The sequence below is a fragment of the Platichthys flesus genome, chromosome 12 (genome assembly GCF_949316205.1).
Source record: "Platichthys flesus chromosome 12, fPlaFle2.1, whole genome shotgun sequence".
Taxonomy (NCBI): domain Eukaryota; kingdom Metazoa; phylum Chordata; class Actinopteri; order Pleuronectiformes; family Pleuronectidae; genus Platichthys; species Platichthys flesus.
The window spans coordinates 22,922,890-22,950,241 of NC_084956.1; the positions used below are offsets into that span (position 1 = coordinate 22,922,890).

A 27,352-nucleotide genomic window follows, 5' to 3' on the forward strand; every position below is an offset into this window, starting at 1 on the left:
CATTGTAAAAAAATCAAGGTCAATTTTATTCACTCGGAATCAAACTCAAGTTTCTTACATTACCATCACAGGTAGCCTCAGTGGGACATCATGCACTGCAGCTAAATCTGATACAGACACGACTGTTATCAATGTCAGAGAGAATGGAGCAGGTTCTACTTCTGGGAGAGATTGTAGATTATAAAAGAAGTAGAAAATGATACTAAAGTGTAGGAGACAGACAGTATCAAAGAGGAATGACAGGAAATCCCCATAAATCACTAAATCACAACAGCAGGAAGAGACAAAATTCAAATTTTAAAATTCATCTCTCTAGTGATTTGATTGAAATGAAGCTGTGGAATCAAGGCAGAAAAAAATCACCTGCCGATAAAGTTGAGCTCAAAAGCAAATTTTTTAACCAATATATTGAAACAACTTAATAATGAGAACTTGCTGGGGCTCCTTGGACGTGGGTGACGTCTCTATTCTGCTGAATCAAATAAATAAAAGAACAAATACCTCATGAATGACTTTTGATAACTTTGCATAGGTGTTCATCTTTAAACCCACTAAACCTACATCCTTGCTGAATCACATGCTTCTAACAACGTATGGGTTTGAGCAGGTTTGGTTAAAGATAAACATCTAGGTGAGATGTGCGAGGGCTGGCGTGTCCTCTCTCCTCCAGAACAGGTCGAGTGCTGCAGGGAGGAGGCACTTCCCTACATAAAATGGTGGCCTGAGAAGGCTGAGGGGTGTAAGTGGGAGTGAGGGGAGCAGAGGAAACCAAATCTGCCACTGTGGCCTGTAATTGCTCACTAGGTGGCTACAAGGTTAACACTTGTCTAGACAGAGCCATTCACGCACAGATTCTGCTTTGGCAAAAGCTCAAGGCTGTAAAAGCTGCTTCACTGTTCCTCGCACTGCAGACAATACGCTGGGCTTTCCCTTCAGTGTGAGAAAAAGAGCTGAACTGACCCGGAGAAGGTGGTTTGTTACACACGCCCTTCATTTCAATGAAATCCAACAGCCTCAGTGGAAATCAATGAAACATCTATGCCCTCAGTCCACATGCTACCTGACCTCCGTCTCCATTCTGCACGTCTGCTCTCATTTGTCTCCTCCTGAGATGGGACTTCACTATGAACCTATCTGACTGTATCACCAACTCCTCCTGATACTGTCACATGACTTCGAATGTGAAACCGACTGTATAGGGCAGCGCTATATGACCAAACATCTTGATAGACAGTATAGCATAATCTGAAGCAACCTGTCATTTCTATATATTGTTACATCGCTCAGCCCAAACAGACGTCAAAATAAAATGCTTGACATTGATTCTGAATCGTGTCCATCACCCACATCCAGTCTTTATTTCTGTGATTCTCTTGTCCGTCCGACCTCAGCCTGGTGGCACTGTCACACTGCAGGGGGGGGGATAGAATTGAGACCTGCACAAAGAGACAAACACACTGACACAATCAGTGTTGTCTCTTTTAAAACAAAGGACAGAAGAGATATATGCCAAAAATAACCAGATAACCTGTGTGCATGCACATGAATCACTGCTAACTTCACTTTATAGATAACCATCAACTTGACAATGTACACACAGTATTGTACAGGCTCAGTGTTTCCTATTTGACTTGTTTCGTCTGTATGTCCTGAAACTCGGAGGTGGCTCTAAACCAAAAGCTCTGTTTGACTTCAGACCAGAAACTACAGATGGACTAACCAGTCATTGATTGAGGAGCAGTAATGGACCTGGTGGATGCACCTCAGAGAGTTCCATGTGAACGAGATGAAACTTACTGGTGTGGGGGGGAGACGGTGGAGACTCCACTGCGTCCCTCCGTCGTAGTAGGATCCTCCGCAGCTCCTCGTCAGGGTTTGTTGACGGAGGTGCTACCTTCGGTTGAGGAGAGGCTCTATTGAAACTCCCCTGGAGGGTTTGAGCAGAGCATACACACAGAGGCCTGGTTAGCGAACAGAGCATATAGATGGAAGTAGATCTTATTAAACCAGACTTTAACTGGGGTGGATGCATCACTCAGTCTGACACTTCATCCTGTGTGTCTGTTGTGTTGCAGTAAAACTTTCTCTTCAGTAAAATATCTGACTACTGGATTTTATTTGATTTAAATATCACATGCTGGTGTGAGCAGCGCCTCTCTACTCCTGAGTAAATACAGTTGAAGTTCAACAAGTAAAATAAGGTCTGTGAGGATATTTGATTGTTGATCATTACCATGATTCCTTTAAGTTCCTGAATGGCGGAATTAGAGGGCAGCCTCTGCATCTGACAAAAGGGAAATGGGAGGAAAAAGACAGTTTGGTAAATAAGCAGCAGTCTGACCCATTATACTTATTTTTCCACAATCAGCGGCGACGAGACACTGTAGGTGAGCACGAGCCGTTTGTTTTCTACAAGAAGCAAATGTGTCAACACACTCACTCATTCTGAGTCACGTCAATTTTCCCATCCTCATTATTTCTAATTACCTGGCAGAGCAGGTCCTAATGCTATCTAATTTGGCAGAGTTGTTGTTGTGGAGGAACACGCAGACTGAGATGTCTTGGCCGTATGTTGTGTTTTATCGAAACAAGCAGCTCTTAGATATTCCTGCACACTGATGGATTGAGGAGCACTGAACAAAATATGTGCTGTACAGTGTATTTACTTTGTACAAGAAACTCATTCAGGCCCAAGACATCTGCTGGACGTCAAGAAAAAAACGTGTTTACCTTTATCGGAATTAATGGAGTAGTTTTATGTTTCACTGTCTTTTTGTCTGCAGGATGTTTTAATCTTTTCTTTGTCTCATTTCATTTATTTCACCTCACTTAACTTATTAAATTTCCCACCGGATTAATAAAGTATCCATCTATCTAACAAGCCAGCGTGTATTAATTGTTATTGATTATGTTAAGTATATTCCATGAATGGAGCAGGTAATATGATGTTTTGTTTGAAGTAACAACAAACAGTTTTGTAACAACAAAACTACCAGCAGAAGTTTCCTACATTATTGTTTCAGCCCTGCGATTGGTTGAGTGGCTGAGAACACCCTGCAAAGGAACTCCAGAGAATTGGGTCCAGACTTTCTCCAGAGGTTTTCTTTTCTCATGATTTAGGAAAGCGTACTGTCATGTGTGCCAGCAGTCAATGGTTTAATAGCAAGAAACACAGCAGGTCAAAGGTCACAGGTCATGTTGGTGAAGTCACCTGTCTCCTTGCTCTGTTAGCTGACTGGCCGACCGGTCGGAGCTGAACGCCTTTCTTGATCCTCTGCATCATCTCGTCCACCGCCTGCTGCTTGACGTCCACTTCTGAGCATGCGCACATGCACACGCAGACACACAGAAACACACACACACAAAGACGTCATCCCTTGGCCTGCAGCTTTAGTCCTTTTCAATGGACACGCTGTATTCAGTGGCTTCTGTGACACCAAATTAGGGTCTGCCTCAGTGTGATACTGGGCCAAGAACCAAAATGGGTTTAAATGATATTGAAGGGGGGAGGCAACGTGTAATTCATTAGCAGTGCAATTGAAATAAACTCATTTGGATGTGAAAGCGTAAAAATTACACCAGCCCGTGGGACCAATCAATTAAGTCTTTTTTTGGAGAAACTCCAGGGTTTCCTCTTAATTATGCCATAAATACTGACTGAACTGTATTATCGTCACTTCTGTTTTGGGCTGTAGTCATGCAACAATAGTTATTGCTGTCCCTAATTTACTAGTATTCAAGGTATGCCTTTGGGGTTCAGAGCCGTCTTGGTGTGTGAGGTTACTGAAACTCAACAGGAATGAATTTTGACTGGTTTGTAAAAACACAAACACTATTCATCAGATTTCAATCTGAGAGAAAGAGAGTTAAAAAAAAAGGCTAAGAAAAATAAAACTCTTCAATAATGCAGCCTATTGGCTAAGAAATGCAAATATTTAATTTCCTATCACAGCGCATTCAGCGACTGTACAATGGAGCTATTGTCACTAAAATGTCTCTAAAATGACACATAAAAAGTACTTTGTGTTGAAGTAATAGTGAAATATTTTCCTCCAAAGTGCTCAGAAAGAGACTATTATTCTAGTGTCAGAGAAGTAGATCCTCTGTGCGTAGTGCAGATCAGGCCTCACACATTCACATACATTGAACAAAATGAGGACTTAGACAAGCCTGTTCAGTCGACACCCATGTCCTACCTGCTCACACGAGTCAAGGCTCCCCTTTTGTTTGCACTAATTGAAGAATTTGACACGTTGACCTAATAAGCCAGTGATGGAGATTTGAATGAAGTGAGATTGATTTGCTAAGGGAAAGGTGAAAGAAATATTTTCTAAAATGAAAATTATTAAAAAAAAAATGGATGAAATACAGGAGCCACAGCAGACTTTAGGAGAATGAAAAACCAAATGAACGTATTCGGGCGGAGAAATAATAGATTAACGGAACATTTGGATTTTCAGAGAGTGGACAATACTACAACATTTCCCTCAGTGTCTTCACTCAGAATACAAAGAACACAACAAGACACCAGAACCCAACAAGAGGGAATATTTGCAGCACCTTCCTTTTTCATTTAGAGGTTTTGGTGTCTGGATAATTTGATCCTGTATGACCTGAGTGTGGCTCCATATTTGGAACACTATTTACTTTTGATTCCCTCAGAAAGAAAAAATGAAAGCTGAGAATCAAACCAGGCCTTCAGCTTTGTGCATTCTTTTCTTGCTTAAAATCCCCTTAAAATAACAACAACACAAATATGATTTGTTCATTCTTTCCTGTTGATTAATTATCCTGAACATAGCAGCGTATTATTTTGTAACTGATCTACACATGGAGGGATTTTCACCAAACGTGGTGTGAATATTACTTGGGCATGTGTCTACAGATTATTAACTTTTGGAGCTGATCAGCTGGGCTTGTTGTATCAACGCGCACAGTGAAAGCAGTATTTCATGCTGGATACAGTCAAATCTTTACAGATATTTTAACAGCCACTATCGGGGTAGGATTTCTGTTGCTGTTCTTTTAGATGCCATTTAGTTACAACTTTTACTAATGAAATGTAGATCTCATGAATAAGTGAGTAACACTGATTATAGGATGATCAAATGTAAACAAATTCTATATCTGCACAGCCAACACTCTCTGTCATAAGGGATTGGGGGATGCCCGAGAGGGAATGGTTATTTAGGGGAATTAATTTTTGTATCCCCCCTCATCCCCCGATAAACCACTTAAGCCTGAAACATGCTTCTGCGACTGCGTCTGCGTCTTTTCACGCCGCTGTGGCGCAAGACTCGTTGTCATTCATGCTTCCTCAACCGTTGCGCGTTACAAAGCAATTCCGCGCCAGAACACTAGGTGGAGTAATGCTTTTTGTCGAAGACGACCTGAGAGACGCCTTCTTTGTGGGTGTGGCAATCGTTGTTGACTGTTTATTTACCTTCTACCAGTCGTGTTCCCCATTACAAACACACGGTGAACCACGACAGAGAGTGTATTCACGATTCCAACCGAACAACAATTATTAAAATCTTCCGTTGTTTCTGCCTGTATTATGGGGCATGAAACCGGAAATGCAGCTCCAGAAAGGATGTAGAGCAGACCAATCACAGCCTTGCGGGCTGAGTGAGCTTGCGGAGCTTTGCCGTAAATTTTAGAAAAATGGGGCGACGCCCGTAAGCACGTAAGAAGGGATACATAAGCACATAAGGGACCCGGAAGGGCTCTTGCGCTTACGGGCCCGTGAAAACGCAGAAGCATGTTTCAGGCTTTACTGGTTGTATCCAACTACAATAAATCTGCTATATTACTGGTGCTTAGGCCTTGTCTTAGTGTATTAATACTGCATTCCTTTTAGAACAACAAAGACCTGCATCAGATCACACCATAAGTTACAAACCATGATTGATACCTGCCAGTCTATACAAATTCTTCATTGTACTACATTTTGAATGGTGCAGCAGCACCTTATATATAATTGTGGATGTTTTGCTGTGTACCTGGCGTCTTGGCAGAGTCATGGACCTGTAGTTGGATGTCAGTGTTGATGTCCTTTCTCTTTCGGATCATTGACAACAGTGAGCTAGAGGGGAAGGAACAGACAGAGCAATTGGTTATGATCGAGGGTTCTACTCTCACAGGAACATACTTGTGATCCTGGTGACCTTCACGTAAGGCCTTCAGGAACACGTCAAGTATTATATCAAACTAGTCCATTTGATTTTGAATGAATGTCACCACCTCACATCATAATCAGGAAAAACGTGATTATGATGTGAAACACCTTCAGTGACAGGTCATCACAAAGACAGGAACAGACTAGAGGCCGACAATAACAGAAAGAAAGTCAACAGGCTGTGTGATCACAAACTATTTTCTTTAAAGGATTAATTCAACTAAACAGATTCTGATCTAGCCTTTATGCTCTATATGCGTCCAAGTAAAACTGACTGATGATGTACAGAGCAGACTGTGTGGGATCAAACCTGAGTGGGTTGGAGGAGAGGGCCGGGGGAGGTGGTGGTGGTGGTGGTGGAGGAGGTGGAGGTGCTGGGGTGGGGATTGGGTTGGTAGCTGCCTGCAGCTTCTTCTGGAGCTCCTCAACTGGCCAGTCAATCCAGGGACAGTAAACACGCGGCGACAGAACAGTGAGCAGAACACAACATTTGTCAAGACTCTGGAGAACAGCTAATAGTCTCCCGTGCTGACAAAAGACATGAGGAGAATTTCATGGTCACAATTTAAATCAAATGGGGCCTGTTGGCTTTGTTGTAGCCTACACACACGGTGTTCCCTCTATAGTGCCAATAATGTGCTGTCCTCTATAGTGCACAGTGAAATGCCCCGCAGCTCATCCTGTCCTTACACTTCCAAATATATCCTCACCTGTAAACCGCAGATCCTTGACCTCCACTTCAGTCTTGGAGCATTTGTCACTGCACTCCCTCTTCTCCTCCTCCACAAGCTCCAGTTTGCGCCTCAATGCCGTCAGCTCCTTCTGAGCCTCACAGCTTTTCAGCCTGTCCTCCATCTGCTTTATCTGAGGATGGACCCACCACAACGCTCAATTCTTTCACTGAATAAATACAAATAGGAACCACAACAACTTACAACTGACAGTTACTTTTCTACTCTCCTGCCAGCACTGAAGCTTATGATTTCTGATAAGTAGCTGCCAGTTAACCTTCAGTCACCGTCTCTTAGACCCTGTTCCTTAACCAGTGTTTTAATTGTTCCTCAAATGAAGGGCATGACAACCTCTATCCAGCACCAGGAGAGATCAGTGATCCCACTCAGCTCTAATTGTTTTCCATCAGTGCCACAGGGAGGTGGGGGAGGCTGGGGTCGGGCTGGAGACGACGCTGCTTCCTTTAATTATTGATGTGGCAAGTCATGGCCCGAGGTGTTTCTGTCATGGCCTGTGTTCAGTCATCAGACAACCCCCCTATGTAATTAAACAGCTAAATAATTATGTGTCTTTGATTGATGCAATTTTGATGCATAAGAAATAAAGGGATTACAGGAGCAAAGCACAGGTATGGGTTTCACATGCAATACTTTTCTTCTACTTGAACTAATTTTGTGCTTCTAACGAGTTATGTAAGAATGAACAAAAGATGCTTGAGGTGTACTGTCATGACCTGATATTTACATCTGTCATGTTACATATTGCATCTTGCATCTTCTCAGATATCTTCAGGCAATCCCACTAAAGCCTTACCCCCTACACAGGGTTTGTGAAAGCAGGAGGCACCACAATGAGAGCTCCTTTGTTTGTTGGATTTAGTATTTACAACATGAAAATGTCCGAACAAGCAAAAGTAGATAAGCAGGTCTACAGTGCACAAGTGAGCATCCACTTTACTTTTCTTGTGCAATATGGATGCTCGTGCTACAGACTCGACCCCTCTGCAGTGCAGTACAAAGTAGTGTGGCACTCAGAAGAGTCCATACCTCCACAGAGGCTAAACAGTCCTCTTATTAAACAAAACACATACAATTCACTACATCTGGTTTGTATTTGGATCTGCATCAAATTCCACACACTCACAGATATCAGCTGACCTAACATGCCAGATTGTTTTCATCAACACCCATGTATTATCCAGAGAATCAAAGAGAATGTTGAAAAGCACCCTGTCTCGCAACATTAAAGAAAGTGAAGAAATACCCAGATCCTATTATCTCTGTTTAAAATGTTGAATAAAATCTGATCAAGGATGAGGAATACAGATACCTGCATATTAAAGTCTATAAAATGAGCCGTTTTTTATTTTCTAGATAGGGGGCCTGGTGGGAGCAGTCCACATTGTCTCAAAGTTCCTGCTGTAATCAGACATCCATGGCCCTTCGCAGACTTGGGAAAATGACAATTTATGTTACACACGCTCAAGAGGTCCCTTAAAAAAAATACAATCATTTAGAAAAGATCAAACTGACCTGGCGGACTATTATAAAATATCTTTTCAAACCAGTCGCAGGTTCTAATTCAGCAGCACCTGCTGCCTGAGTATTTGGCCTAATGTGCTACAAGCAGACAATTAAACACAACAACAATTTTACCTTATTCTTGAAAGAGAAGCTCGGCTCTGAAATTGCTTCCAAATGAGTTTTTTTGTCCATTAAAAAGAACTGAGTATGTTATTCAAACCAGCAAGAAGAAATGTCCCTGAATCATAAAAGCTCTGGTCTTTACAAGGAGACAAAAGTGGACATCTGATCAGGAAGTTTGCTTCCTCATGATTGAGGAGCATGTACTTTGAACAGATGTATGTTCTCACTATTTCCTAATCTGATCGTCCATATATCTTAATCAAGAATCAAAGACTCCCAGCTCTATTTGTGATGTAACATTCATAGGGTATCAGAGGAACCTGGTTGTGGTGCTCCAGCCTCTGGGTTTCCAGATCCTGGGTCAGTCTGGTGACCTGGCTGAGGGCTTCCTGTAGAGCATGGCTGGGCGAGGTGCTCTGAATCAGGATCTGACTCTGTCGCTGCAGCTTCTTTTGCTCGACCACCATCTGAAGAATACAAGGAGGACAGTGGGTATTCCACCTGAAGGAGCACAGTCAGTTGGACACAGCCTAATGTCATCGCACAGAGAATAAGGAAGGAGCATGGAGGGCTGCAGTGAAGAACACTCACTGCTCTGCCAAAGTTCTCTGCCTCTGTCCTCAGACTCTGCTCCAGGATCAACGTGTCCTGAAGGGTCTTGTATTCCTCCACAGCAAACTGAGACACTGGACAAACATTTCCAAATTGGATCATTGACTAGCAGAGATGCATTGACTGTGATACAGTGGTATCTGTGTAATTACTACAGAACAGTAAGGCCATAATCTGTTTTCCATACTTAATTATTAGTGGATGTAGAAATGAAGACCATATACAAATTACCTCTGTTATATTTCCCCAGGAGCTTCTTTTGCTGCACTGTCTCAGCAATTAAAACCGTGTTATCATGTTTCTCCTTCAGCAGCTGCAAATGGAAGGATGGTCAGAGCAGAGAAACAATAAAGAGAGTGCCGGGGATAAAGTGTGGATGGAAACAAACACTGATGTAGTTTGTTTCTTCCCGATCCATGCATATTCATGTTCATTTGATTTCAGTCTGCTTCGTCCTTTCCTTTCCCTGCATTGCAGCCTACATGGGACATTCTGACAACCTGTTGAAAAGTGGTCAGACTGTGTACGCCACCCATGTGCTTCCATGCATGCATGTTCAACCTTGTGCATGTGAAGAAACACTCCTTAAAGCTCCAAGGAAACTTTAGGACATATTCTTTCATACTTTTAGGGAAAAGTTTAGAATTGATCAGTCTACAATGTTATTCATATGTTTAATATGAACCTGCACAAACACCTTAGCCCGCATAAAGCTGCTATGGAGTCCATTTCTATAATCCATGCTCATGTGATGTAATCTATTGTTTTGTCAAGTCTATTCAATTCAACTTTATTTATGCAGCACCAAATGACAATATACATTATTACAATGCACTTTACATAGTTAAGGATTTAACCTGCCACCACCGGTTGGGTTGAGAGGAGAGATATGAGAGAGAGAGAAACGAGAATAGAACTGTTTGATAATCTCACTAAGAACATAGATTAATAATGAAAAATAATATATTGTATTGTATAATGTAAGTGACAGGTCAAAAACAAACAGAGGAAGCTTTGAACTTACTTCTTGTCTGGTCTCCCTCAGTTGGCCTCTCACTGCCTCAAGATCAGTGACAGCTTGAGTTTTCTCCTTTAACGTTGACTCCAACTTATTTTGCAGCTCTGAAACAAAGACGATCAGAGCAGCTTTAAACAGAACTCTTAAACTCAAGTGATTGTCTGAGCCTGAGGGACGGCTGGCTCTCAGAGGTTATTTTGTGAGTGTCTTCTTTTGGTAGAGACCTGCAATCTCAGGTGTCTACTGAATATGGAAGACATTGATCCTACCAAAATCCTCCAAACTGGAGGGTACACAAATATGAAAACGTCATTTCTGTTCAAAAAGAGAAACTGGGAGGAACAGAGTCTGAGTTGAGCATGGGCCTGATGCTGTGCAGATGGAATCAGTGCTGTGGAAACAGATACAATACCCAACTGAGCTGTTGCAGTAGGCTACAGGGAATTTCACCCCACTCAGTGTTCTTTTGACGAGGCTTTATTAGAAAACCTGTATCTGGCTGTTATAATGAGATTATGAAAATGTAAAAAATGTGTTTACAGCCTAACAGCAGAGATAAGCTGAGAATGGGCTACACCTGCTTTTAGTACATTTATTTATGCATAACTTAAATGTAATTTGTATAAACATACAGTGGAATTAAAGGACAGTCGCAGCATTAACACATTTCTTATTTGTCTAGATGGATGTGCTATCACCTGTTTTATGTGTTAAATTTATAAAAACAGAAGAAGTAGTGTTCCCAGGTAAAGCAGCTCACAGCAGGAGCAGGCAGAGACATTTAGGAGAGTACTTAAGCAGAAAAGGTTGTTGACACCTAAAATTGTTTTTGCGAGGAATTATATGACCTTTCTTGAATAGGACGATTAGTCTCATGAATTAAATTAAAGGAAAAGGCAGTTTCACAGTCGCAGGACCTACTCTGGGTCTCACCGCGATGTGCTCAGCTCCGAATCTAAAGCTGATGTTTGATCAAATTTAGTTATATGTATGTTAAAAGTAAAAAAACAACACACTGACCACTAGATCTCCTTTAACAGGTTATTATGGAAATAACACTATTATTTCAACAGCCTTAAACAGCATGATGGGAAAAGCATCATGGACTGTGAATCCATTCTCACCAAAAGTAAATTCACTTTGACATGAATGACAAGATGTGATAAAAATGTACCATTAAGGTTGAGACTAGACTGAAACTGTGACTACACTGCATGGTAAGTGTACATAACACCTGCAGACATCTAGTACCTGAGATGGTGCTCTGGCACTGAGGGGAGAGGCAGACCGTGCTGGCTGCATTTAAGTCTTGGCCAACTTCCTCCTCCTCTTCATCCTCAAGGCTGATCTGGGCGATGGTGCTTGGGCTGAGGTGGGACAGCAGCATCATGCTCTTCCTCTTCAGAGAGCGGTTCTGACGGTTCAGCTGCAGCGAGGACGCACAGAGAGAAATATGGCAAGATACACAGCGAGGCGTTAGTGAATAAAAGAGATGGATGGCACTGTAAAATTACTTAAAGGTGCTGCTGGGGATATTTGATATTTCCCAAAATTAAATATCTGTTAATAAGCAATATAATTTCCTATCCATGTTCCCTCCAAAGTAGAACATGTAATTTCATTAACAGACAGCAGATTTAATCTCAGTGCTGAAGATTGTCAAGGCCAATTTTTGGACACTGATCTAATTGGTTGATTGTGTAAAAATCTTCATACAAAGTGTGAAAAGCTGCACTGTCTGTGATCCTCATTTGCTGGAGAAGATGCTGGATTTCTATTTGCAGCATCGAATTCCTCTGACCCCCATACCCCAAAGTTAGAATCATCCATTTAACCCCTGTCAGTTTTCACTAGAAAAGCGCCACATATGTACAGACCAGACAATTTTTTTTTTACTGCAGTTAAAGCCGCGACTTAAACCCAAAACATATAACACACATCAAATTCACAACAATTTTCAAATTATAGTATATGATGATGATCATACAGATAATATTAATTGCATATTATCAACGATAGAATGTTTCCTTCAGTGAATTTTGACCTGAAATAATATGGTTGAAAATGTACACACATACAAGTTAAATCACTTTAAAGTTTTGGTAATAGCAATGTATTGGACATGATTAAGTTTCAGTAACACTGAACTTTTCAAAGAAGTGGGATTTTTCAATCTTTGACTGGAGAACAATTTAACGGATAAGTTCTGACAGCACGGCCCTCACAACAACACTTGAGACAACTGTAAAGAGGGAGATTACAAGGTGCAGCCACAAACACAACCTCTGAACGCACAACTTATGGACCATTCAGCACATGTTGCTTAAAAGATGACATGAACCCAACAAAAACTGACAGAGGCGGCCTTGTTCATGCCTTCATTTCACAAATCTGCATCACCGCTGGAAAACAGTGATGAGGGAGCAGAGAGCCAGACGGGGCAGATGAGATGTTTGTTCAATTTTCCTCGTTTCTCTTCTCCCTGCAATCATTCATAATGGCAGGACGCATTCAAAAGCAATGATAAGATGTGAAAAAAACGACATCATTAGAGGAGCACAAGCAGATGAAGGAGGCCGAAAAAAGCAGTTGATATCTCTCCTTTTAGATGTAATCACAGTTTTTTGATGTGGCGTGTTTGCCTCTTGCATCTCTGTGCAACGTGTTTTTCTGTGTGATTATAACTCTACCACAAACCCTTTTCCTTGAACTTCTTTGCAAATTAATCAGTTTCTACTCTAAGCGCAATGCATTCTAAACTGCCACAATGGCCATTACATCTATGAAAGTTAAATAATCAGGACAGCCATATGTTTCTTTTAAGGAGACCGTTACTAAAGGAAAACATGAACGATGCCTATGTGAAGGAGATTGATGCCAATTATGCATGTTTCATGGTGTCGTCTGAAGGAAGAAAATTGCCTTGAGTGTAGAAAAAAAGAGGAGGAATAGAAAAGGCGAGTCATAAAAGAAACATTTATTAATGGCATCCTGGTGGGAGCGGATTGCAGCAATTCCATCTTTTGATGATGCCCTTCAGGGTGCATCTTTTCTTTTCTGAAACGCAATCAACAATACATAACATAGAATCACATTATTTTGATAATAATCTACAATTGGTGGCAAGAAAAGTACATATGAAATTATATACTCAGTTAAAAAGAGGGCTGGCATAGCATCGGGTGAGAACTCTCCGGAGTCACAGTCACGTCCCCTTCATCTTGCTTTTGATCACACATCAAAAATAAGAAAGACAAAGCATCAAAAACACACTCTGATGTGACTGGTTGTAAATTGCTAACGCCCTTTGCTGGCTTTTTAATTCAAAATATTGAGGACTTAAGGAATTGCTCTGAACTTCAGCTTCATTCAAACAGGGAATATTGCGGAGGCCAAATGATCATCATCTACAAGGAAATGCATAGTTCAGTTTGTATGTTCTCCTGCAAAATCTCCTCGTGTGTTTTGACTTTAATTTTAAAGGTAAATAAGTGATAAACTGATGTAAAAGAAATGTGACTTTGTATATAATAATGCTAGTAGAAAGATCAACTCTGTTTAAAAGGGTTATATGTATGAGACCTATTCGACTCACGATCCTTACTGGTTAATGAATGCATTCTCAGTTGGGGTCTGGCTTTGGTCAAGGTTTTATATGAAGGAGGGAGAAGAAAGACACAGAGAGTAAAAGGCCAAAGGAATAGATAGCTTGATAGAGATACCGTCGGTCACACAGCAAGCTTTTAGTCTGTAGTCTCTTAAATGCCGTATTCAGTGGACGTACATCCTGCTACATTATGTCTTTTCTGAAGCCAAATTCCTGCAGTCTGTCAGTAGAACAGGAAATCTACCACAAAACAATCTCTCAAGACAATGTTTATTCACCATATTTGATTCTGTCATCATCTGCTAAGTATCTACCTTTGTTCAAACCAGCACATCTGATGATAGAGTAGATACTATGACAAAAACCAAGAGTAAATTTGGTCTCCAGAGAATCTGTCTTCATATCAGGCCGAAGAAAAATTATTTGACAGACATCTGCATCATGAGTCAGTTAAAATATACATTAAATTTGGTTCAATGTGGTTAAAAGCTTCACAGTTACACTTTGATGCAAAAAAAACAAACGAAAACACATGTCACAACAACATCATGACCTTATACCACAGAGAAAAGGTAAAAACAGAAAGAATTAGAAATCAAGATGACTGCGATAGTTTGAAAGTTGGACTGGAAAAGCATTTTGTCTTCAACACAACAGATCAATAGACGTCTAAACAAACATGACACTAAACTGAAAACCCCCTGCTTTATTCACTGTTACAGTGGATGGCAGGGACCAGTCCACTGGGTGTAATGCCACAGTTAAATATTAGTATTAAATCACAAAATTATAAGGAGGTGAGGTTGGAGCAGCACCCTAACTATCCCAACCTGGCCACTTCCTGTAGAGGTCAACAAACTTCCTTCCTACACATGTTGCATTGATTATTATTATTATCATTACCTCCAAGAAGAAGGTTATGTATTCCCCCTTTCTATTTGTTTGTTTATTGTAAGATTAGATGAAAAATCCTTGACGAATTACAATGAAACTTGGTGGAAGTAAGGGTCAGTAAACGTCGATATGGATCCAGATCAGGGGGAGTGTTCATCAACATTTGCCTTGATTTCTCAGAGAATAATTCATTGAAGTTGATGCCCGATCCCCGCTCTCTGTTTCCTACATTAAGAGATTAAGATGCATTTATTAGTCATTATTAGGTTTTTGAAATTTGATATGGAGAACGTTGATAAACTGCCAAACTCATAATGCCCTGTTTTCTGCTTATCTTTGGGTTATTAGAGCTGTGAGTTATTAGCAGAATATTTGCATAGAAGGTGTTCAAAGAACTTAACATTTTGAGATTGTTCTGAAGTAAGTTTATGTAATTACTTGTAATTATGACAATAATTTTCACAGTGATATCTTACCAGCATCTCTCTGCTCAGTGTTGCCCATTACAATATTTATTATATTTAGGAAAGAGAGACTGACTGTCAGTCTAGGCTCAATCTTTCACATCTTCATCTTGGTATTTTGGCTTTTTCACCTTATGTCATCAGTAATAGGAAGGAAATGCAACAAGGCCAGTATGTTAATGGTAAATCTGCTGTCCCATCAAGGTATTGCAGTTCTTCCCCACTTCCTCAAAATAATGTGGACGTTACATTTCCATCCCTACACTTTAACAGCCATGCGAGAGGTGACGTTTCAGACTCTCAAATTCTGTAAGAAATATGATCACATTTCAAAACGCTGAGAAAAATAATATTCTATTTTAAAAGTGTTTCAATTTCAACCCCTTTATCAGCAATAATTTTGTTTTAGAGTTTATTTGTCGTGGTTTTGAAAAAAAAACTGGAACAGCTTGGAATCAAATACATTTTCGGGCTAAGAAAAAATATTTTTTTATTTATTAAATCATTGATGCCGTGTATGTCTAAAATCCTGACACTGCACCGGACATAGAAGGAAACTAGAAAAACAATAATAACAAAGTATGACTTGTAAATCCCCAAATCCTCAGCAGCCACTGAAATCATCTTGAGATAAAAGTATTTCCCACAACCCAGTCCAGTCCCAAGACGCCGGATAGTATTTGGACCAGTACAAATCGTATTTGTCACTCCTATAAGATGAGGATGAAAAACAATCCAAAAGGAAAGAGAACCACTGGAGGCTCAAGGACGCAAAAAAACAAAAAGGGCATAAAAGTCAACCTTCACCATAATTCTCCCTCAGCCACCCACTGCCCAAAATCTGCTCCAGCCCACCTGGCTGACTGAGGGGGCTTTTGTCCAGAAATTGAATGAGAAATGATTACAATGATAAGCTCAACACCAGTGGGCTGCAAAATCACTACGTGCCAAGCTTCCCCGCTCTCAATCACAACTCGCATTTTAGCAAGGACCCCAAAAAAGTGTGCTCTGAATCAAAAGAGTCCAATAAAATTCTACACACTAAGATATGGGGGCAGCACTGGAGGACAACAGAGTGCTTCTGATTGCAAGACACAAATTGAATGTGTCAGTGTGTGATGGTTTCTGGAATACACAGACCAGAGAGACAACTCCAGTGACTGATTTGATGCTGCAGAATTGATTTAGCCAAACTTATTCGAAATCAGCAGACATAGATTACAGTTTTCTTTAGCTTCCTGACATGATTTCCTTGATTGTGAACATAGTATCGGACTTATGATCCATGTTAGTCATGTCAGTAACATGGAAACAACAGATGATAAGAGCGAAAGCTAGTTGATTGTTTCATCACAAAAAACTGTTCAGTTTCTCTATAATTTTTTAAGATCTAGAGATAATGTATGTCATAATTTGTAACTATAAAAATATAAATGAATTGAATTGAGAAAAAAATGGAACTGCACCTTAGAGGCAAGGGCTTCAGCACTTTCTCGACACGTCCTCTCGATCTCCAGGTTCTCCTGAATCACACTGACCTCTTCGATGACCATTTGAGACACTAGGAAAAAACATAGAAAGTGAAGACACAGAAAATATAAACACTTTTGGGCTGCTCCAGATTATTGACCTCAATGTTGACTAATTATTCAATCATAACCAAGGTCTCTACCAAACCCTCACAAAGGGCTTTGAGTTGCCTAAATCTAACCATATAAATACAAAGTTGTTTTTTTACTTTAGGTGCCAAGAGTGGATATTCTATAAAATGCCTCAGTGTGTTAATTTCCTATGTGTGTGTGACTTTGATGGTATGTTAAAAAAAGACATGACCTAAGTAGCATTACACTGTAACACACAAGCTTAGAGGTTTGTTGTCCTTGCTGAAGATCTTTTTGACCCATGTTCCACGAGTGATGGGAACTGGAGCTCCATGGAACCAGTAATAGAGGAAGAGGTCTGATCTGATATAAAAGTAGCACCTCACTGCAAAAATAGGTATTTGAGAGAAGACTGGCTGCAGTTAGCAAACATTCATTTGATTTACAATCTACCCAGAACATGACAGCAGCCACTCAGAGGAAACAGAATTCTACATTTATGTAAATTAATACCAACATTATTTTCAGCTAAATATGTAACATTGTTAGTATGTGGTATACAATATTATGTGTGATTAATAGATTATTTGTTATAATAATCAGCTTTTTTTAATAATAGATTTTTAATTTATTGTCATCAAGAGATGTATTACTACATTGATTATCTAATAAGAACTGTTTGAAATATAGTGGGGGAAAAATATAAAATGGCCATCACTGAAAATACTCAAGTGACTAAAGTACTAAACGTGTTAAAAAGGGGTCTTTAAAGTGCCTCACAGAGGGGACAAATAAGTGCCCACAATGTCACAATATTATTAAAGAAAATAAGTCAACAGTAATTTCTCCAAATTGAATGGGAAAGCCTCTCTGGTTCAACTGGTAACAAAGATCATCTAGGATCTGTTAGGACATCCGGTCGCATTCGGTCAGAAAAAGTTAGGGTTGGTGATACAGAAAAACTACCCCACCCACTCCCATCAGCCCTCTCGTCGAAGCCACACTCCAAAGCACATGAACGCACACTGACAAACAACTGCTAGAAACTAACTTTTGTGTGACTCACTTGCTAACTTTTCGTCATTGGCTCTGCGGTGTGGGTCTCTCTGGCTAAAGACTTGACATCCACAGTATAGGTCCCCAGCAGGGTGCGCACAGGCAGACACGTAGCTTGCTCTGCTCAGCTATGCCGAATCATTTCAATCAGTCTGATTGAAATGATTTGTAGAGTTTACAACAAATTTGCCAAACCTTTATAATGAAGCCACACATTAATGGATTGAATAAATCAAAGGGTCGATGATGAAACATGAAGCGTTATGCATGTTAATCTTAATATTCATACTCTTAGTAGCCTTTGCTGATATGACAATGTTATTGAAACATAGAAAATAAAACTACGGAACGACTGCAGTCTTTCAATACAAACTTACGAAGTTAACTCATGGCTATTGAACCTGATCAAAATGCCATCAATGAAACAAATAACACGATTGGGTTGTTCTAAATGAGTTCTCACTTCATTGCGCAGTTAATTGAGATAAGAGTGCCACAACACTTGACACCCAAGTATAATTCTGCTTGCTATTGTGTCTGCCATCTGAGTAGCATCATTGGTGAGTGACCTATGTGCACCATTATGATTTGAATTCAAAAGGAAGTGAACTAAACAATGTTAGCAATGAATCTTTTATTAAGATAATTTCCCCTACCTTTTTAATTTTCCGCCGTCAAGGCCAATCTGTATTGAGAATAGACTGAATAGGAAACAACTTTAGAACATAAGAGTACGAATAATAGTTTCGGATGTGTGTGTGATTTTTGTTCAGAATATTACATGTGATGCTGCACTTAACCCAGGGTGAAGGAAAACATTTGCCTTTATGCCTTATTTCTTAGCTAAATGACTGTAGCATGGGCAATGAGTGCTCTGGTAGAAAAATATGAGAAAATTGCTGAATTTTTATCTGATAAAACACTGTAGGGAGTTCGATGAAGAAAATAAATAGAGATTATATTTATTTATTCTACTTGATGTTTTTCTTATAAAAATATACAATGTTTGTTGAATATACCTTAACGTAATCTTAAATCCTGAGCTTCTATTTAAATCAGTAAAGTCCATGCAGCTTATTTCAACGTCCCTGATACATATCTATATGTGAGCACACGACAGCTCACCTCTTTTGTAGAAAAAAACCCTCACATGAGGTCATAGAGCCTCCGTCTGAATAACATCAAAACTCACCATAATGGTGAGTATAAGTGAACTGTTCTTCTTTGCATGTGGCATCTAATGCACTTCTGTCCATCCTGGGAGAGGGATCCCTCACACGTGACCCTCTCTGAGGTTTCTTCGTTCTTTTTTCCCTGTTAATAGTATTTTTAAGTAGTTTTTCCTGACTCTTGCTGAGGGTTAAGAACAGAGGAAGTCGCACCTTGTTAAATCCCTATGAGACAAATTTTGATTTATGAATATGGGCTATACAAATACAATTTGACTGACCAAATATATGTACACACACACACACACACACACACACACACACACACACACACACACACACACACACACACACACACACACACACACACACACACACACACACACACACACACACACACACACACACACACACACACACACACACACACACACACACACACACACACACACACACACACACACACACACACACACACAGCTGCTGGTTCGGCTGCTGGACATTAAGTGATAAATATTTTTCTGTATATCACTTATTTGATTTACAAGTAAAAGACTATTGATTGGTGCAGGTAAAGCTAGGAAGCTGAAAGAAATCTGATTACAATTCCACATCACAAACTGTGAGGTTGCTTAAGATGCAATCACACCTCAATAGACAAAGGACGCCCATAAACAATGTCCTACCACTTAACTAATGAAGCATTGTGGTTGAGCGAGGGAGATATTCAGCATTAGTGCCATTGCTGTGGGCCATTGGGTGACACCTAATTAAGAAGTTGATGAACGCCGCCGTTGGGCAATATCCACGTTCCTCCAGCGCCTTGCACATCGGTTACTGAATAGCACTTAGCTGCCAGTTTTCATCCTCAGCCCCGTCTCCCCAACCTCTTTGCCTGTCTCCATAATACTGTGGCCACACTCAACCTATGAAAGGACGCCTTGAACTAAATGACATGTTAATTATAATTACTGGTAGCCATGGTAAATAAACAGCGGTGGAAGTGTTGAAAGTGTATGAGCACGAGTCGACGGCGCCCTCTGACTCGTCAGAACTGGCAGTCTTAATTGTAAGTTTCGGCCTCCCCATCATCATCACTACATTTTTTTCTCCCCTCTTTTTTGTGTCTGTCTTTTTCATCCTCCTCTCAGGAAAGACAGTGATTACCCCTGTGCCGACGTGCTGCATAATGGTATCAGCGCCGCCAACGGAGCAGTGAATTAAATTGTATCTGCAGCCGCTGTGAAGCCTTGATGAGGGGGGCAGATGCCTTTGTGGTGTTATCATTATAACACAATGGTCATGTTGTCATCAACCTTGCCATCAGCAATTGAAAAGGCATGATTGTGTGTTGGGAGCTTTCTCTCCTGTCCTCCTGCTTGTACCCCCCCCCCCCCCCCCCCCCCCGCAACCAACCCTGTCGCCCCACCCCCAGCCGTTTCATTGTGAATAGGAGCAATTTTCTAAGAGCTATGAAATCACGTAATAGGTCCTAATATGCAGCTGCTTGGCACAGTGAGGCAGCTTCTATTAACACAAAGTCATACACAATATGTGTTTTGGCTGGAGAATCACATGAATACATGAGTACGGGCCAGATTTATTCAGATGAAAATCCACACAACTGTCACCATTACAAAGACAAACTATTTGCTCCATCTTTTGACATGTGGTGCCCTATGTCAAATTTCTGTCTCAACTAAAGTGGTCAAAGCAAAGCATTCAAGTTCTAAAGAAAAATTATTTTGGGGAGTTGAATGGGGGCTAAAACATCAGAGACATATCTGCAGTGTTAGGAAACAGATCTGTGTCCTGGTTCCTCCGGCTGTGATCACATTCAAAACCATGCATGTTTGTTCGATTAAAACACATTTTCTCTTGTCAGTGCCAGTAGATTTGTTGACATCAAATGTTGACAAAAAGACAACATCTAATAAATATTCGAACATGAACATTTTTAAAGTACTGCTGAAGTTCCTTCATAAGATGTATTTATATCAGGTGTTTATGTCTTCTCTTCACATTTGATCAGACACATTTTGTCAAATGAAACGAAATAAGAAAAATAGCCAACCTTGTGTGTGTTTGTGGATACCCTTTATGCTTTACTTTACAATAAACTACCTCAAAACATTGCTTTATAGAAGAGTAGTACTCCCTTTAAACTAACTTTGAAATACAAAGTCTAATCAATAACATTAGTGAAAATAAGCTGACTTAGTTGTGTGTTTTCAGTTATTTTAATAATGAATCCCCTTAAAGCTGTGATTGTCAGCTGGGGGCCACTGGGCCACATCTGAGCCCCAGAAGCTTCTCATATGGCCTGCAGCTGATTTTGAATTCATAAAATGTGAGGGCAATAAAGACTTATGTGTTTATCTGAGACGTCAAATACAAACACGGAAGAGGCAGCCGGGGATGACTTGGAGAATTTTTCATCATGCACCAATATCTAGAGGAAGATGGGCAAATTATTGAATGGTATGAATCTTTATGTGAGGAATCAGTCATTGTGGGAACTGGAAACCATGGCCCAGGCTGATGACCAATGAAAAATGCCCTCCAAGAAAAAAAAGTATTTTTTATATCATGATTTACACTTACATTTACACTTTCTTACAAATGATTTACTTTCACACTATACATGAGTGTCTCTTTCCCTGGCCTCACCCAGGTTCGTCCCAGAGACTTTACCCCTGATGCCACTAGGACAAAGAGCTGACTCCTTATCTTCTTCATGTCACTTTATGGACAAGCTTTGGGCCATGACAGATTAACTTACCTTGCTGGATCTCATTGAGCTCCTTGATGGCCATGTCTCTCTCCTCCTCCAGCCTCTTGCACTTTAGAAAGACAGACAGAGCATCTTTAATACAGGATCCCTGCTGTTTTAGTCATCCTTCAACCTGTCTGCCTCTGCAACAGCAATATCTTACAATGCATTGAAAATCACATTCTATAGAGCAGTGATTCTCAAATGGGGGTACGCGTACCCCTGGGGGTACTTGAAGGTACTCCAGGGGGTACTTGAGATTTTTTTTAAATATATTTAAAATTAGCATCCATTCAAAAATCCTTGAAAAATTGTTATTTAACAAATATTCAATAAAATATAAGTGTAAGTTCATGAACTAAATTTTATATTCAGTAGGCTTTTCAATTTAATTATCCTAAAAAAACAGAGTCTCCCCCATAACGATGGTTTGACCCAACCTGGCACACGCCACCTGTCATCACCTGTCATCACCTGCCTTGAAAACTTCAATAATGGAGTCGAGTTGAAGTGCAGCAGCAATGCTGCTGAAACACGGAGGGACAAGTACCAAAGATGGCGAAACCAGAGCAGAGAGCCTTCCCTAAACAACACCGTGAGAGCTAGTGCCTCTTCGGAGGGGCGCTAAAATGGAAAAGTTTTCCGTTGTGAAGTTAATGATTCATTACAATAAGTCCGCGTCTCTACCAGTACCCTTTCAAAATAAAAGCATGTAATACAAAAGCAGAAATGAAATTGTATGACCCTAAAGCGAGCAAATATGTCACAATAAAATAACAGAAAGACACTTCAATAATATTAACAATAACATAGATTGGGTTATTTACACTTTATGTTTTTTCTGTGGGGAGAGATTAGCCAGCAGTGGCATTAAGCCACCACATCTTCAGCGGTATCTCCAGACAAAACATGAAAGTCATGTTGGTAAGCCACCTGAGTTTTTTTAGAGGAAACTTTCTGAATTCAGGTCATCTCAAGACACGATGTGAAAAGCCTCCCAGAAGCAAACGGAAACAAGCTACCTGTCAGTATTCTTTTCGATCTTTAAAGAAGATATTTTAAGATGATAAATATTAAAAAAATATGTTTTGAGCTAATCTTTTATTTAAAACTAAGTTAATGATTTATTTTTTGGGAAGAAGTGTTTAGCGTTAATTAAGTTCATGAGTTCAGTTTGAGAACATATCTTTATTATGATCCCAAAAGAGGTCACTTTAAGTTGATAATTATTTTGAGGTGCACAAATCTTTATTTATATTGAGATAATAATAAAAGTCTTTAGTTATTTTATATCTTTTTATTTCGTAATAGTTCAAGAGAGACCACTACAAATGAGCAATGTTATGGACATTGATGGAGTTTTAAATTTGAATGTGTCTAGTTACAAGGCTTAATAAATCACATTACATCTTTCTTTCAACCAAAAATGCTTTGCGCTGGTTAGGGGGTACTCGGCAGAATTTTTTCTTCGAAGGGGGTATGTCACTGAAAAAAGGTTGAGAACCACTGCTATAGAGCACTGAGGGGACGATGAGACAACTTAAGGTTGGCAAGAAATAATTGTCATTGATCTGAGTTTGAAATAATCGTGATATTGATTTGATGTCATATCGCCAAAAATGACGACTGAATTTAATATGGCCAACTTTCTTTTGGGTCTAGGCTTAAGCTGTGTCTGAATCTAGGGCCCGCAATCTTCAGACGCTGCCTTTGAAGATAAATTGCATCACATCGGCGTGACTTGACTCATTTCCAAGAAACCTTCAAAGGCAGCCGCCAAATGCTTCCTTACATCTCTGAGAAACAGAGGCTCCAACAGGTGGATCCTTCCATCCAGTGAGTTGAAGCGGAAGTGGTAACGGTACACAAACCAAGGGGCAATAAATCTTATCTGTTTTGTCATCCTTCAGCTCTGTTGCTAGACAACAGAAACAAGGGTGGGAGATGCATGGTCAAGCCACTTAGCCACGTTCATGACTGACATGTGACAAGATTCCTCAGTCTTCCAGAAGTAACATAACAAATTCCTCAAAATAAACCAGGGTCCTGAGACCAGTCAGTGCTCAGGCTCTAAAACCCAGAAGCCTATAGCCCTCTGTATGATTTAAAAAACATTTTTTTTTCTTTTATTTAAGTCCCATTACCACATTTTAAATGATAGTGGATAGGGGAGAGCATCCGACCCTCGTTTGGTGCTTTGCAGCCTTAGTTGGAGAGACATTTCTCTCATTTCTTGTTTGCGCCGTCAGCACAGCTTTAAATAATGCCCTTCAACAGCCACCTCTCCATCAATCAAATCAAATTTTATTTGTATAGCCCATATTCACAAATTACAATTCATCTCATAGGGCTTTAACAGGGGGTGACATCCTCTGTCCTTAACCCTCAGCAAGAGTAAGGAAAAACTACTAAAAACCCTTTTAACAGGGTAAAAATATGTAGAAACCTCAGAGAGAGCCACATGTGAGGGATCCCTCTCCCAGGACGGACAGAAGTGCAATAGATGCCACGTGTAGGAAAACATCATCAATAATCAAAGTCTCTAGCAGCATTTGATGAGGGTAGACATACCGAAGGACAACCCCAACATGACATGCCAAGCAGTCCCGCTGCAAGTACAGTCCATGCTCAGCAACCATCTAGACCACGATCCACCATCCAGACCAGACGCCACTCCAGTCCTCAGTCACCATCCACCGCCGCCCACCAGGACCAATCACAAGCCACCACCGCGGCCCTGGTCCACCGTCCGTGCCCAATGCCAACGCGACACAGGGTCCGCCACCAGCACCACGATCTCCATGTCATCTCTCTCAATTCACACATTCAGTGCTATTGTTAATCTGCTCTTATCATTAATAACCATTTTGTAAAAGCTTCATCCAGCTGTTGAATTAATTAGGGACGGGGGAAATAATCGATTCAGTTACGAATCGCGATTCTTATGAATGACGATATGAATCTTTTTTTAAATATTTTTTACAATAAAAAAAACAAAAAAACATATATTTATTGGTTTTACACAGGGGCCGATATATGGGGGGCAGGACCAACCTCACCCCAGAGCATGTTGACCAGCTCTTGTTTTTGCACAAGAATCTAAACATAGCCAAGCACTAGCTTTGCATAGCCTACATGCAAACAACAGTGAAGCATAGCCTACTTTTTATTTATTTCAAAGTTTATATTTTAAGTAAACTTTTATTCATTCTCTTTAATTTACCTTTTATTTATTGTTTAAAAGTAGCCTAAGTGGCATCCATTTCTTAATCTTTCAGTTTGTGTGCAGTTAACATGGACTTTACATTAATAGGGCACATTTTTATTTATTTTCTCTATTGGCTGCTAAGTTAATGTTAATATTTGAAATAAAACTTGTAAAGCTCTAGGTGAATTTGACTGTGTTGTATTGTTTTTCATGGTCCTGTATTTAAAAAAAAATTTGCTAGAAATCGGAAAATCGAATCGCAATACTTACAGAATCGCAATACATATCGTATCGCCACCTACGTATCGTGATAGTATCGTCTCGGGAGGTCCCTGCCGATTCCCGTTCCTACTATTTATAGTAAGTGATTGTACCGATGCTACTGTAACTAACCTACATGACATTCATGGTGAGGGAGACGAACTCTTCATAGTGCACTGTCAAACACACAATGATATATGGGTGTAAACCTGAGCGCTATTGACACTCACCTCCATGGCTGCTGTCTCATGCTTCCTCTGCAGGCTTCCATACTCGTGTAGGGCTATGGGGAGCAAAGGATGCCAGTGAGCCATCTTCCTCAGTAAAGCAAATGTCAGTGAAGAGCACAGTACTCGTAGGTTCCTATTTAAAACACAGTCAACGTTTGGAAACTTGTCCAGCACGTGAGAACGGCTCATCCAGTGACTACTGCCACTCGTGCCCAGTGACTGACATGGGGCTTTGACTATAGCAACAATTATGATGGACCTGAAAATCTGCCCTGTGGTGTTATTACAATAGTAAGAGGAAGTAAGAGGAGCTACTCTCCAATTAAAAGTTGTACTGGTCACTCCCAAGATAAGACATGTTAAGTACAGATAGCAGCCACAAATGGTAATACTACTTTGTAATAACTTTTCACATTGTATGTTATGTATGTATTAAGAAAAACTATATAAAAGTGTGTTTCCAGTCTAGGGCTGTACCTTATAGACATAAGCAAAAAAACTCAAAACACATGCTCCTATGTTTTCCACATGGAACAACATGTTCATCAGTGACCACATTTAGCCTCTGTTTGCTGCTTGTGATGTCATGAATTAAGGAAGTGACTAAAGATACACTTCTTCTGCATTTAAGACTGACTTTTTTTTAATGTAGTTTTTTTCCTATCTCTTGTTTCGGGTCAAGGGGCAGATGATGTCACATCTTGTTTAAAGCCCTATGAGACAAATTGGGATTCGTGAACATGGGCTATACAAATACAATTTGATTGATTGATTGATTTGTTGATTTAGTTATGGCTCACTCTCTCTTCTCTAACAGATCAATGTCTGACAGTTTTGAATATTAACTATTTTATGCATTTTATTTCTAATATTCACAGACAATGAAATATACCAGGCAGTGGAGCAGAAGGTGTTGATATCCAGGGGGTTATTCTCATACTGTCTTAAAGCTGTAGTAATGATCATAGGTCCTAGATATAATGCGGAATGAAGGACATGTACTTAAATACTGTAAATTCTACTTTGTACTAAACTTCACTGTCACGTTTGAATTATTCTAACTACAGAACATTCCAAGGGAAATATGTTATTATTGATACTGATACAACTAGTTCTTTTTAAATTGAGAACTATTGCCTCGATAAAATATAATGGATTTAGTAAAAATATATTAGTATTGTTGTTGTAGTTAATTTTTTCTTCCCACAGCAGTGAAATACTGACTCCAACAACAGGGGAGCTTTGATTTTCTACTTGCACTTTAATTCTTGGGGCCACTCGAAAGTAGAACTCAGGCCTGAATAAGAAATATCCATTCCTTCCCGTGGGGAGGAAGTGCTGTAAAGGAACAAACTCGGCTGGAGCTGGTGAAGATTAAACTTGAGTTAATCATTTACGGACATGATCACGACTTGGTCTGAGATCTCCTGAAGGGTTTGTTTGCGAATACGCGTGATTTGTGTATCGTCAGTGTTCGTGTGTGTACCGACATGTGTGCGACATGTGTGTGGAGTCAGCCCGCAGCCTGGTCCCAGGAGCACGTCACTCACCTTGGTTTGACAGCTGGGTGATCACACGGATCTTCTGGAGCTCCTCAGCAGCCATGATGACAAACTGGGCGCGCACAGCTGAACAGGAAGTGACAGGTGAGACACACCTGTCGCGTTCAGCGCAGTAACACGTCCCGCCAGCTGTGGAGCACCGGCGCCATTTTAATAGTCCCACCCCGCGCTTCATTTATTTATTGAAATTTTCATGTATAACATTATTAATAGCATATACAGTAACATGAATATATGAACAGGTAATACATGAAACATAATTACCTGTATTTGATGGGACCACAAACCACAAACTGGATATCAATCCATCAAATTTGATTTGTAAAGCCCATGTTCATAAA

The 27,352-nt window shown here is 40.1% G+C and overlaps 1 protein-coding gene across 3 annotated transcripts; it reads right to left on the bottom strand.

Moving 5' to 3' along the window:
* Positions 1-2: 2 nt before the first annotated feature.
* Positions 3-27,135, bottom strand: shtn1 (shootin 1). 3 transcript variants are annotated; one of them, XM_062401476.1, is made up of 16 exons: positions 27,000-27,135; positions 25,450-25,502; positions 21,760-21,820; positions 16,618-16,712; positions 11,438-11,612; positions 10,193-10,290; positions 9,400-9,481; positions 9,148-9,242; positions 8,877-9,023; positions 6,889-7,042; positions 6,489-6,606; positions 6,003-6,085; positions 3,212-3,315; positions 2,234-2,278; positions 1,798-1,927; positions 3-1,457 (listed from the first exon to the last, which is right to left on the bottom strand). In XM_062401476.1, exons 1-16 carry the CDS (start codon positions 27,052-27,054, stop codon positions 1,405-1,407), a joined length of 1,548 nt encoding a protein of 515 aa, XP_062257460.1. In that variant the 5' UTR covers positions 27,055-27,135; the 3' UTR covers positions 3-1,404. The 3 variants fall into 3 exon arrangements, with proteins under 3 accessions (XP_062257460.1, XP_062257461.1, XP_062257458.1); XM_062401477.1 differs by having other exon boundaries at positions 3-1,436; positions 2,234-2,284; XM_062401474.1 differs by having other exon boundaries at positions 2,234-2,284.
* Positions 27,136-27,352: the final 217 nt, after the last annotated feature.

Excerpts from the sequence above, each read along its gene's own strand:
- shtn1 (XM_062401474.1), bottom strand. The coding sequence starts at position 27,054 with ATGGCTGCTGAGGAGCTCCAGAAGATCCGTGTGATCACCCAGCTGTCA. Across the intron at positions 25,503-26,999 it reads CACCCAGCTGTCAAACCAAG|CCCTACACGAGTATGGAAGC; the intron begins GTGAGTGACGTG and ends TGCTCCCCATAG. Across the intron at positions 2,285-3,211 it reads CTAACAGAGCAAGGAGACAG|ATGCAGAGGCTGCCCTCTAA; the intron begins GTGACTTCACCA and ends CCCTTTTGTCAG.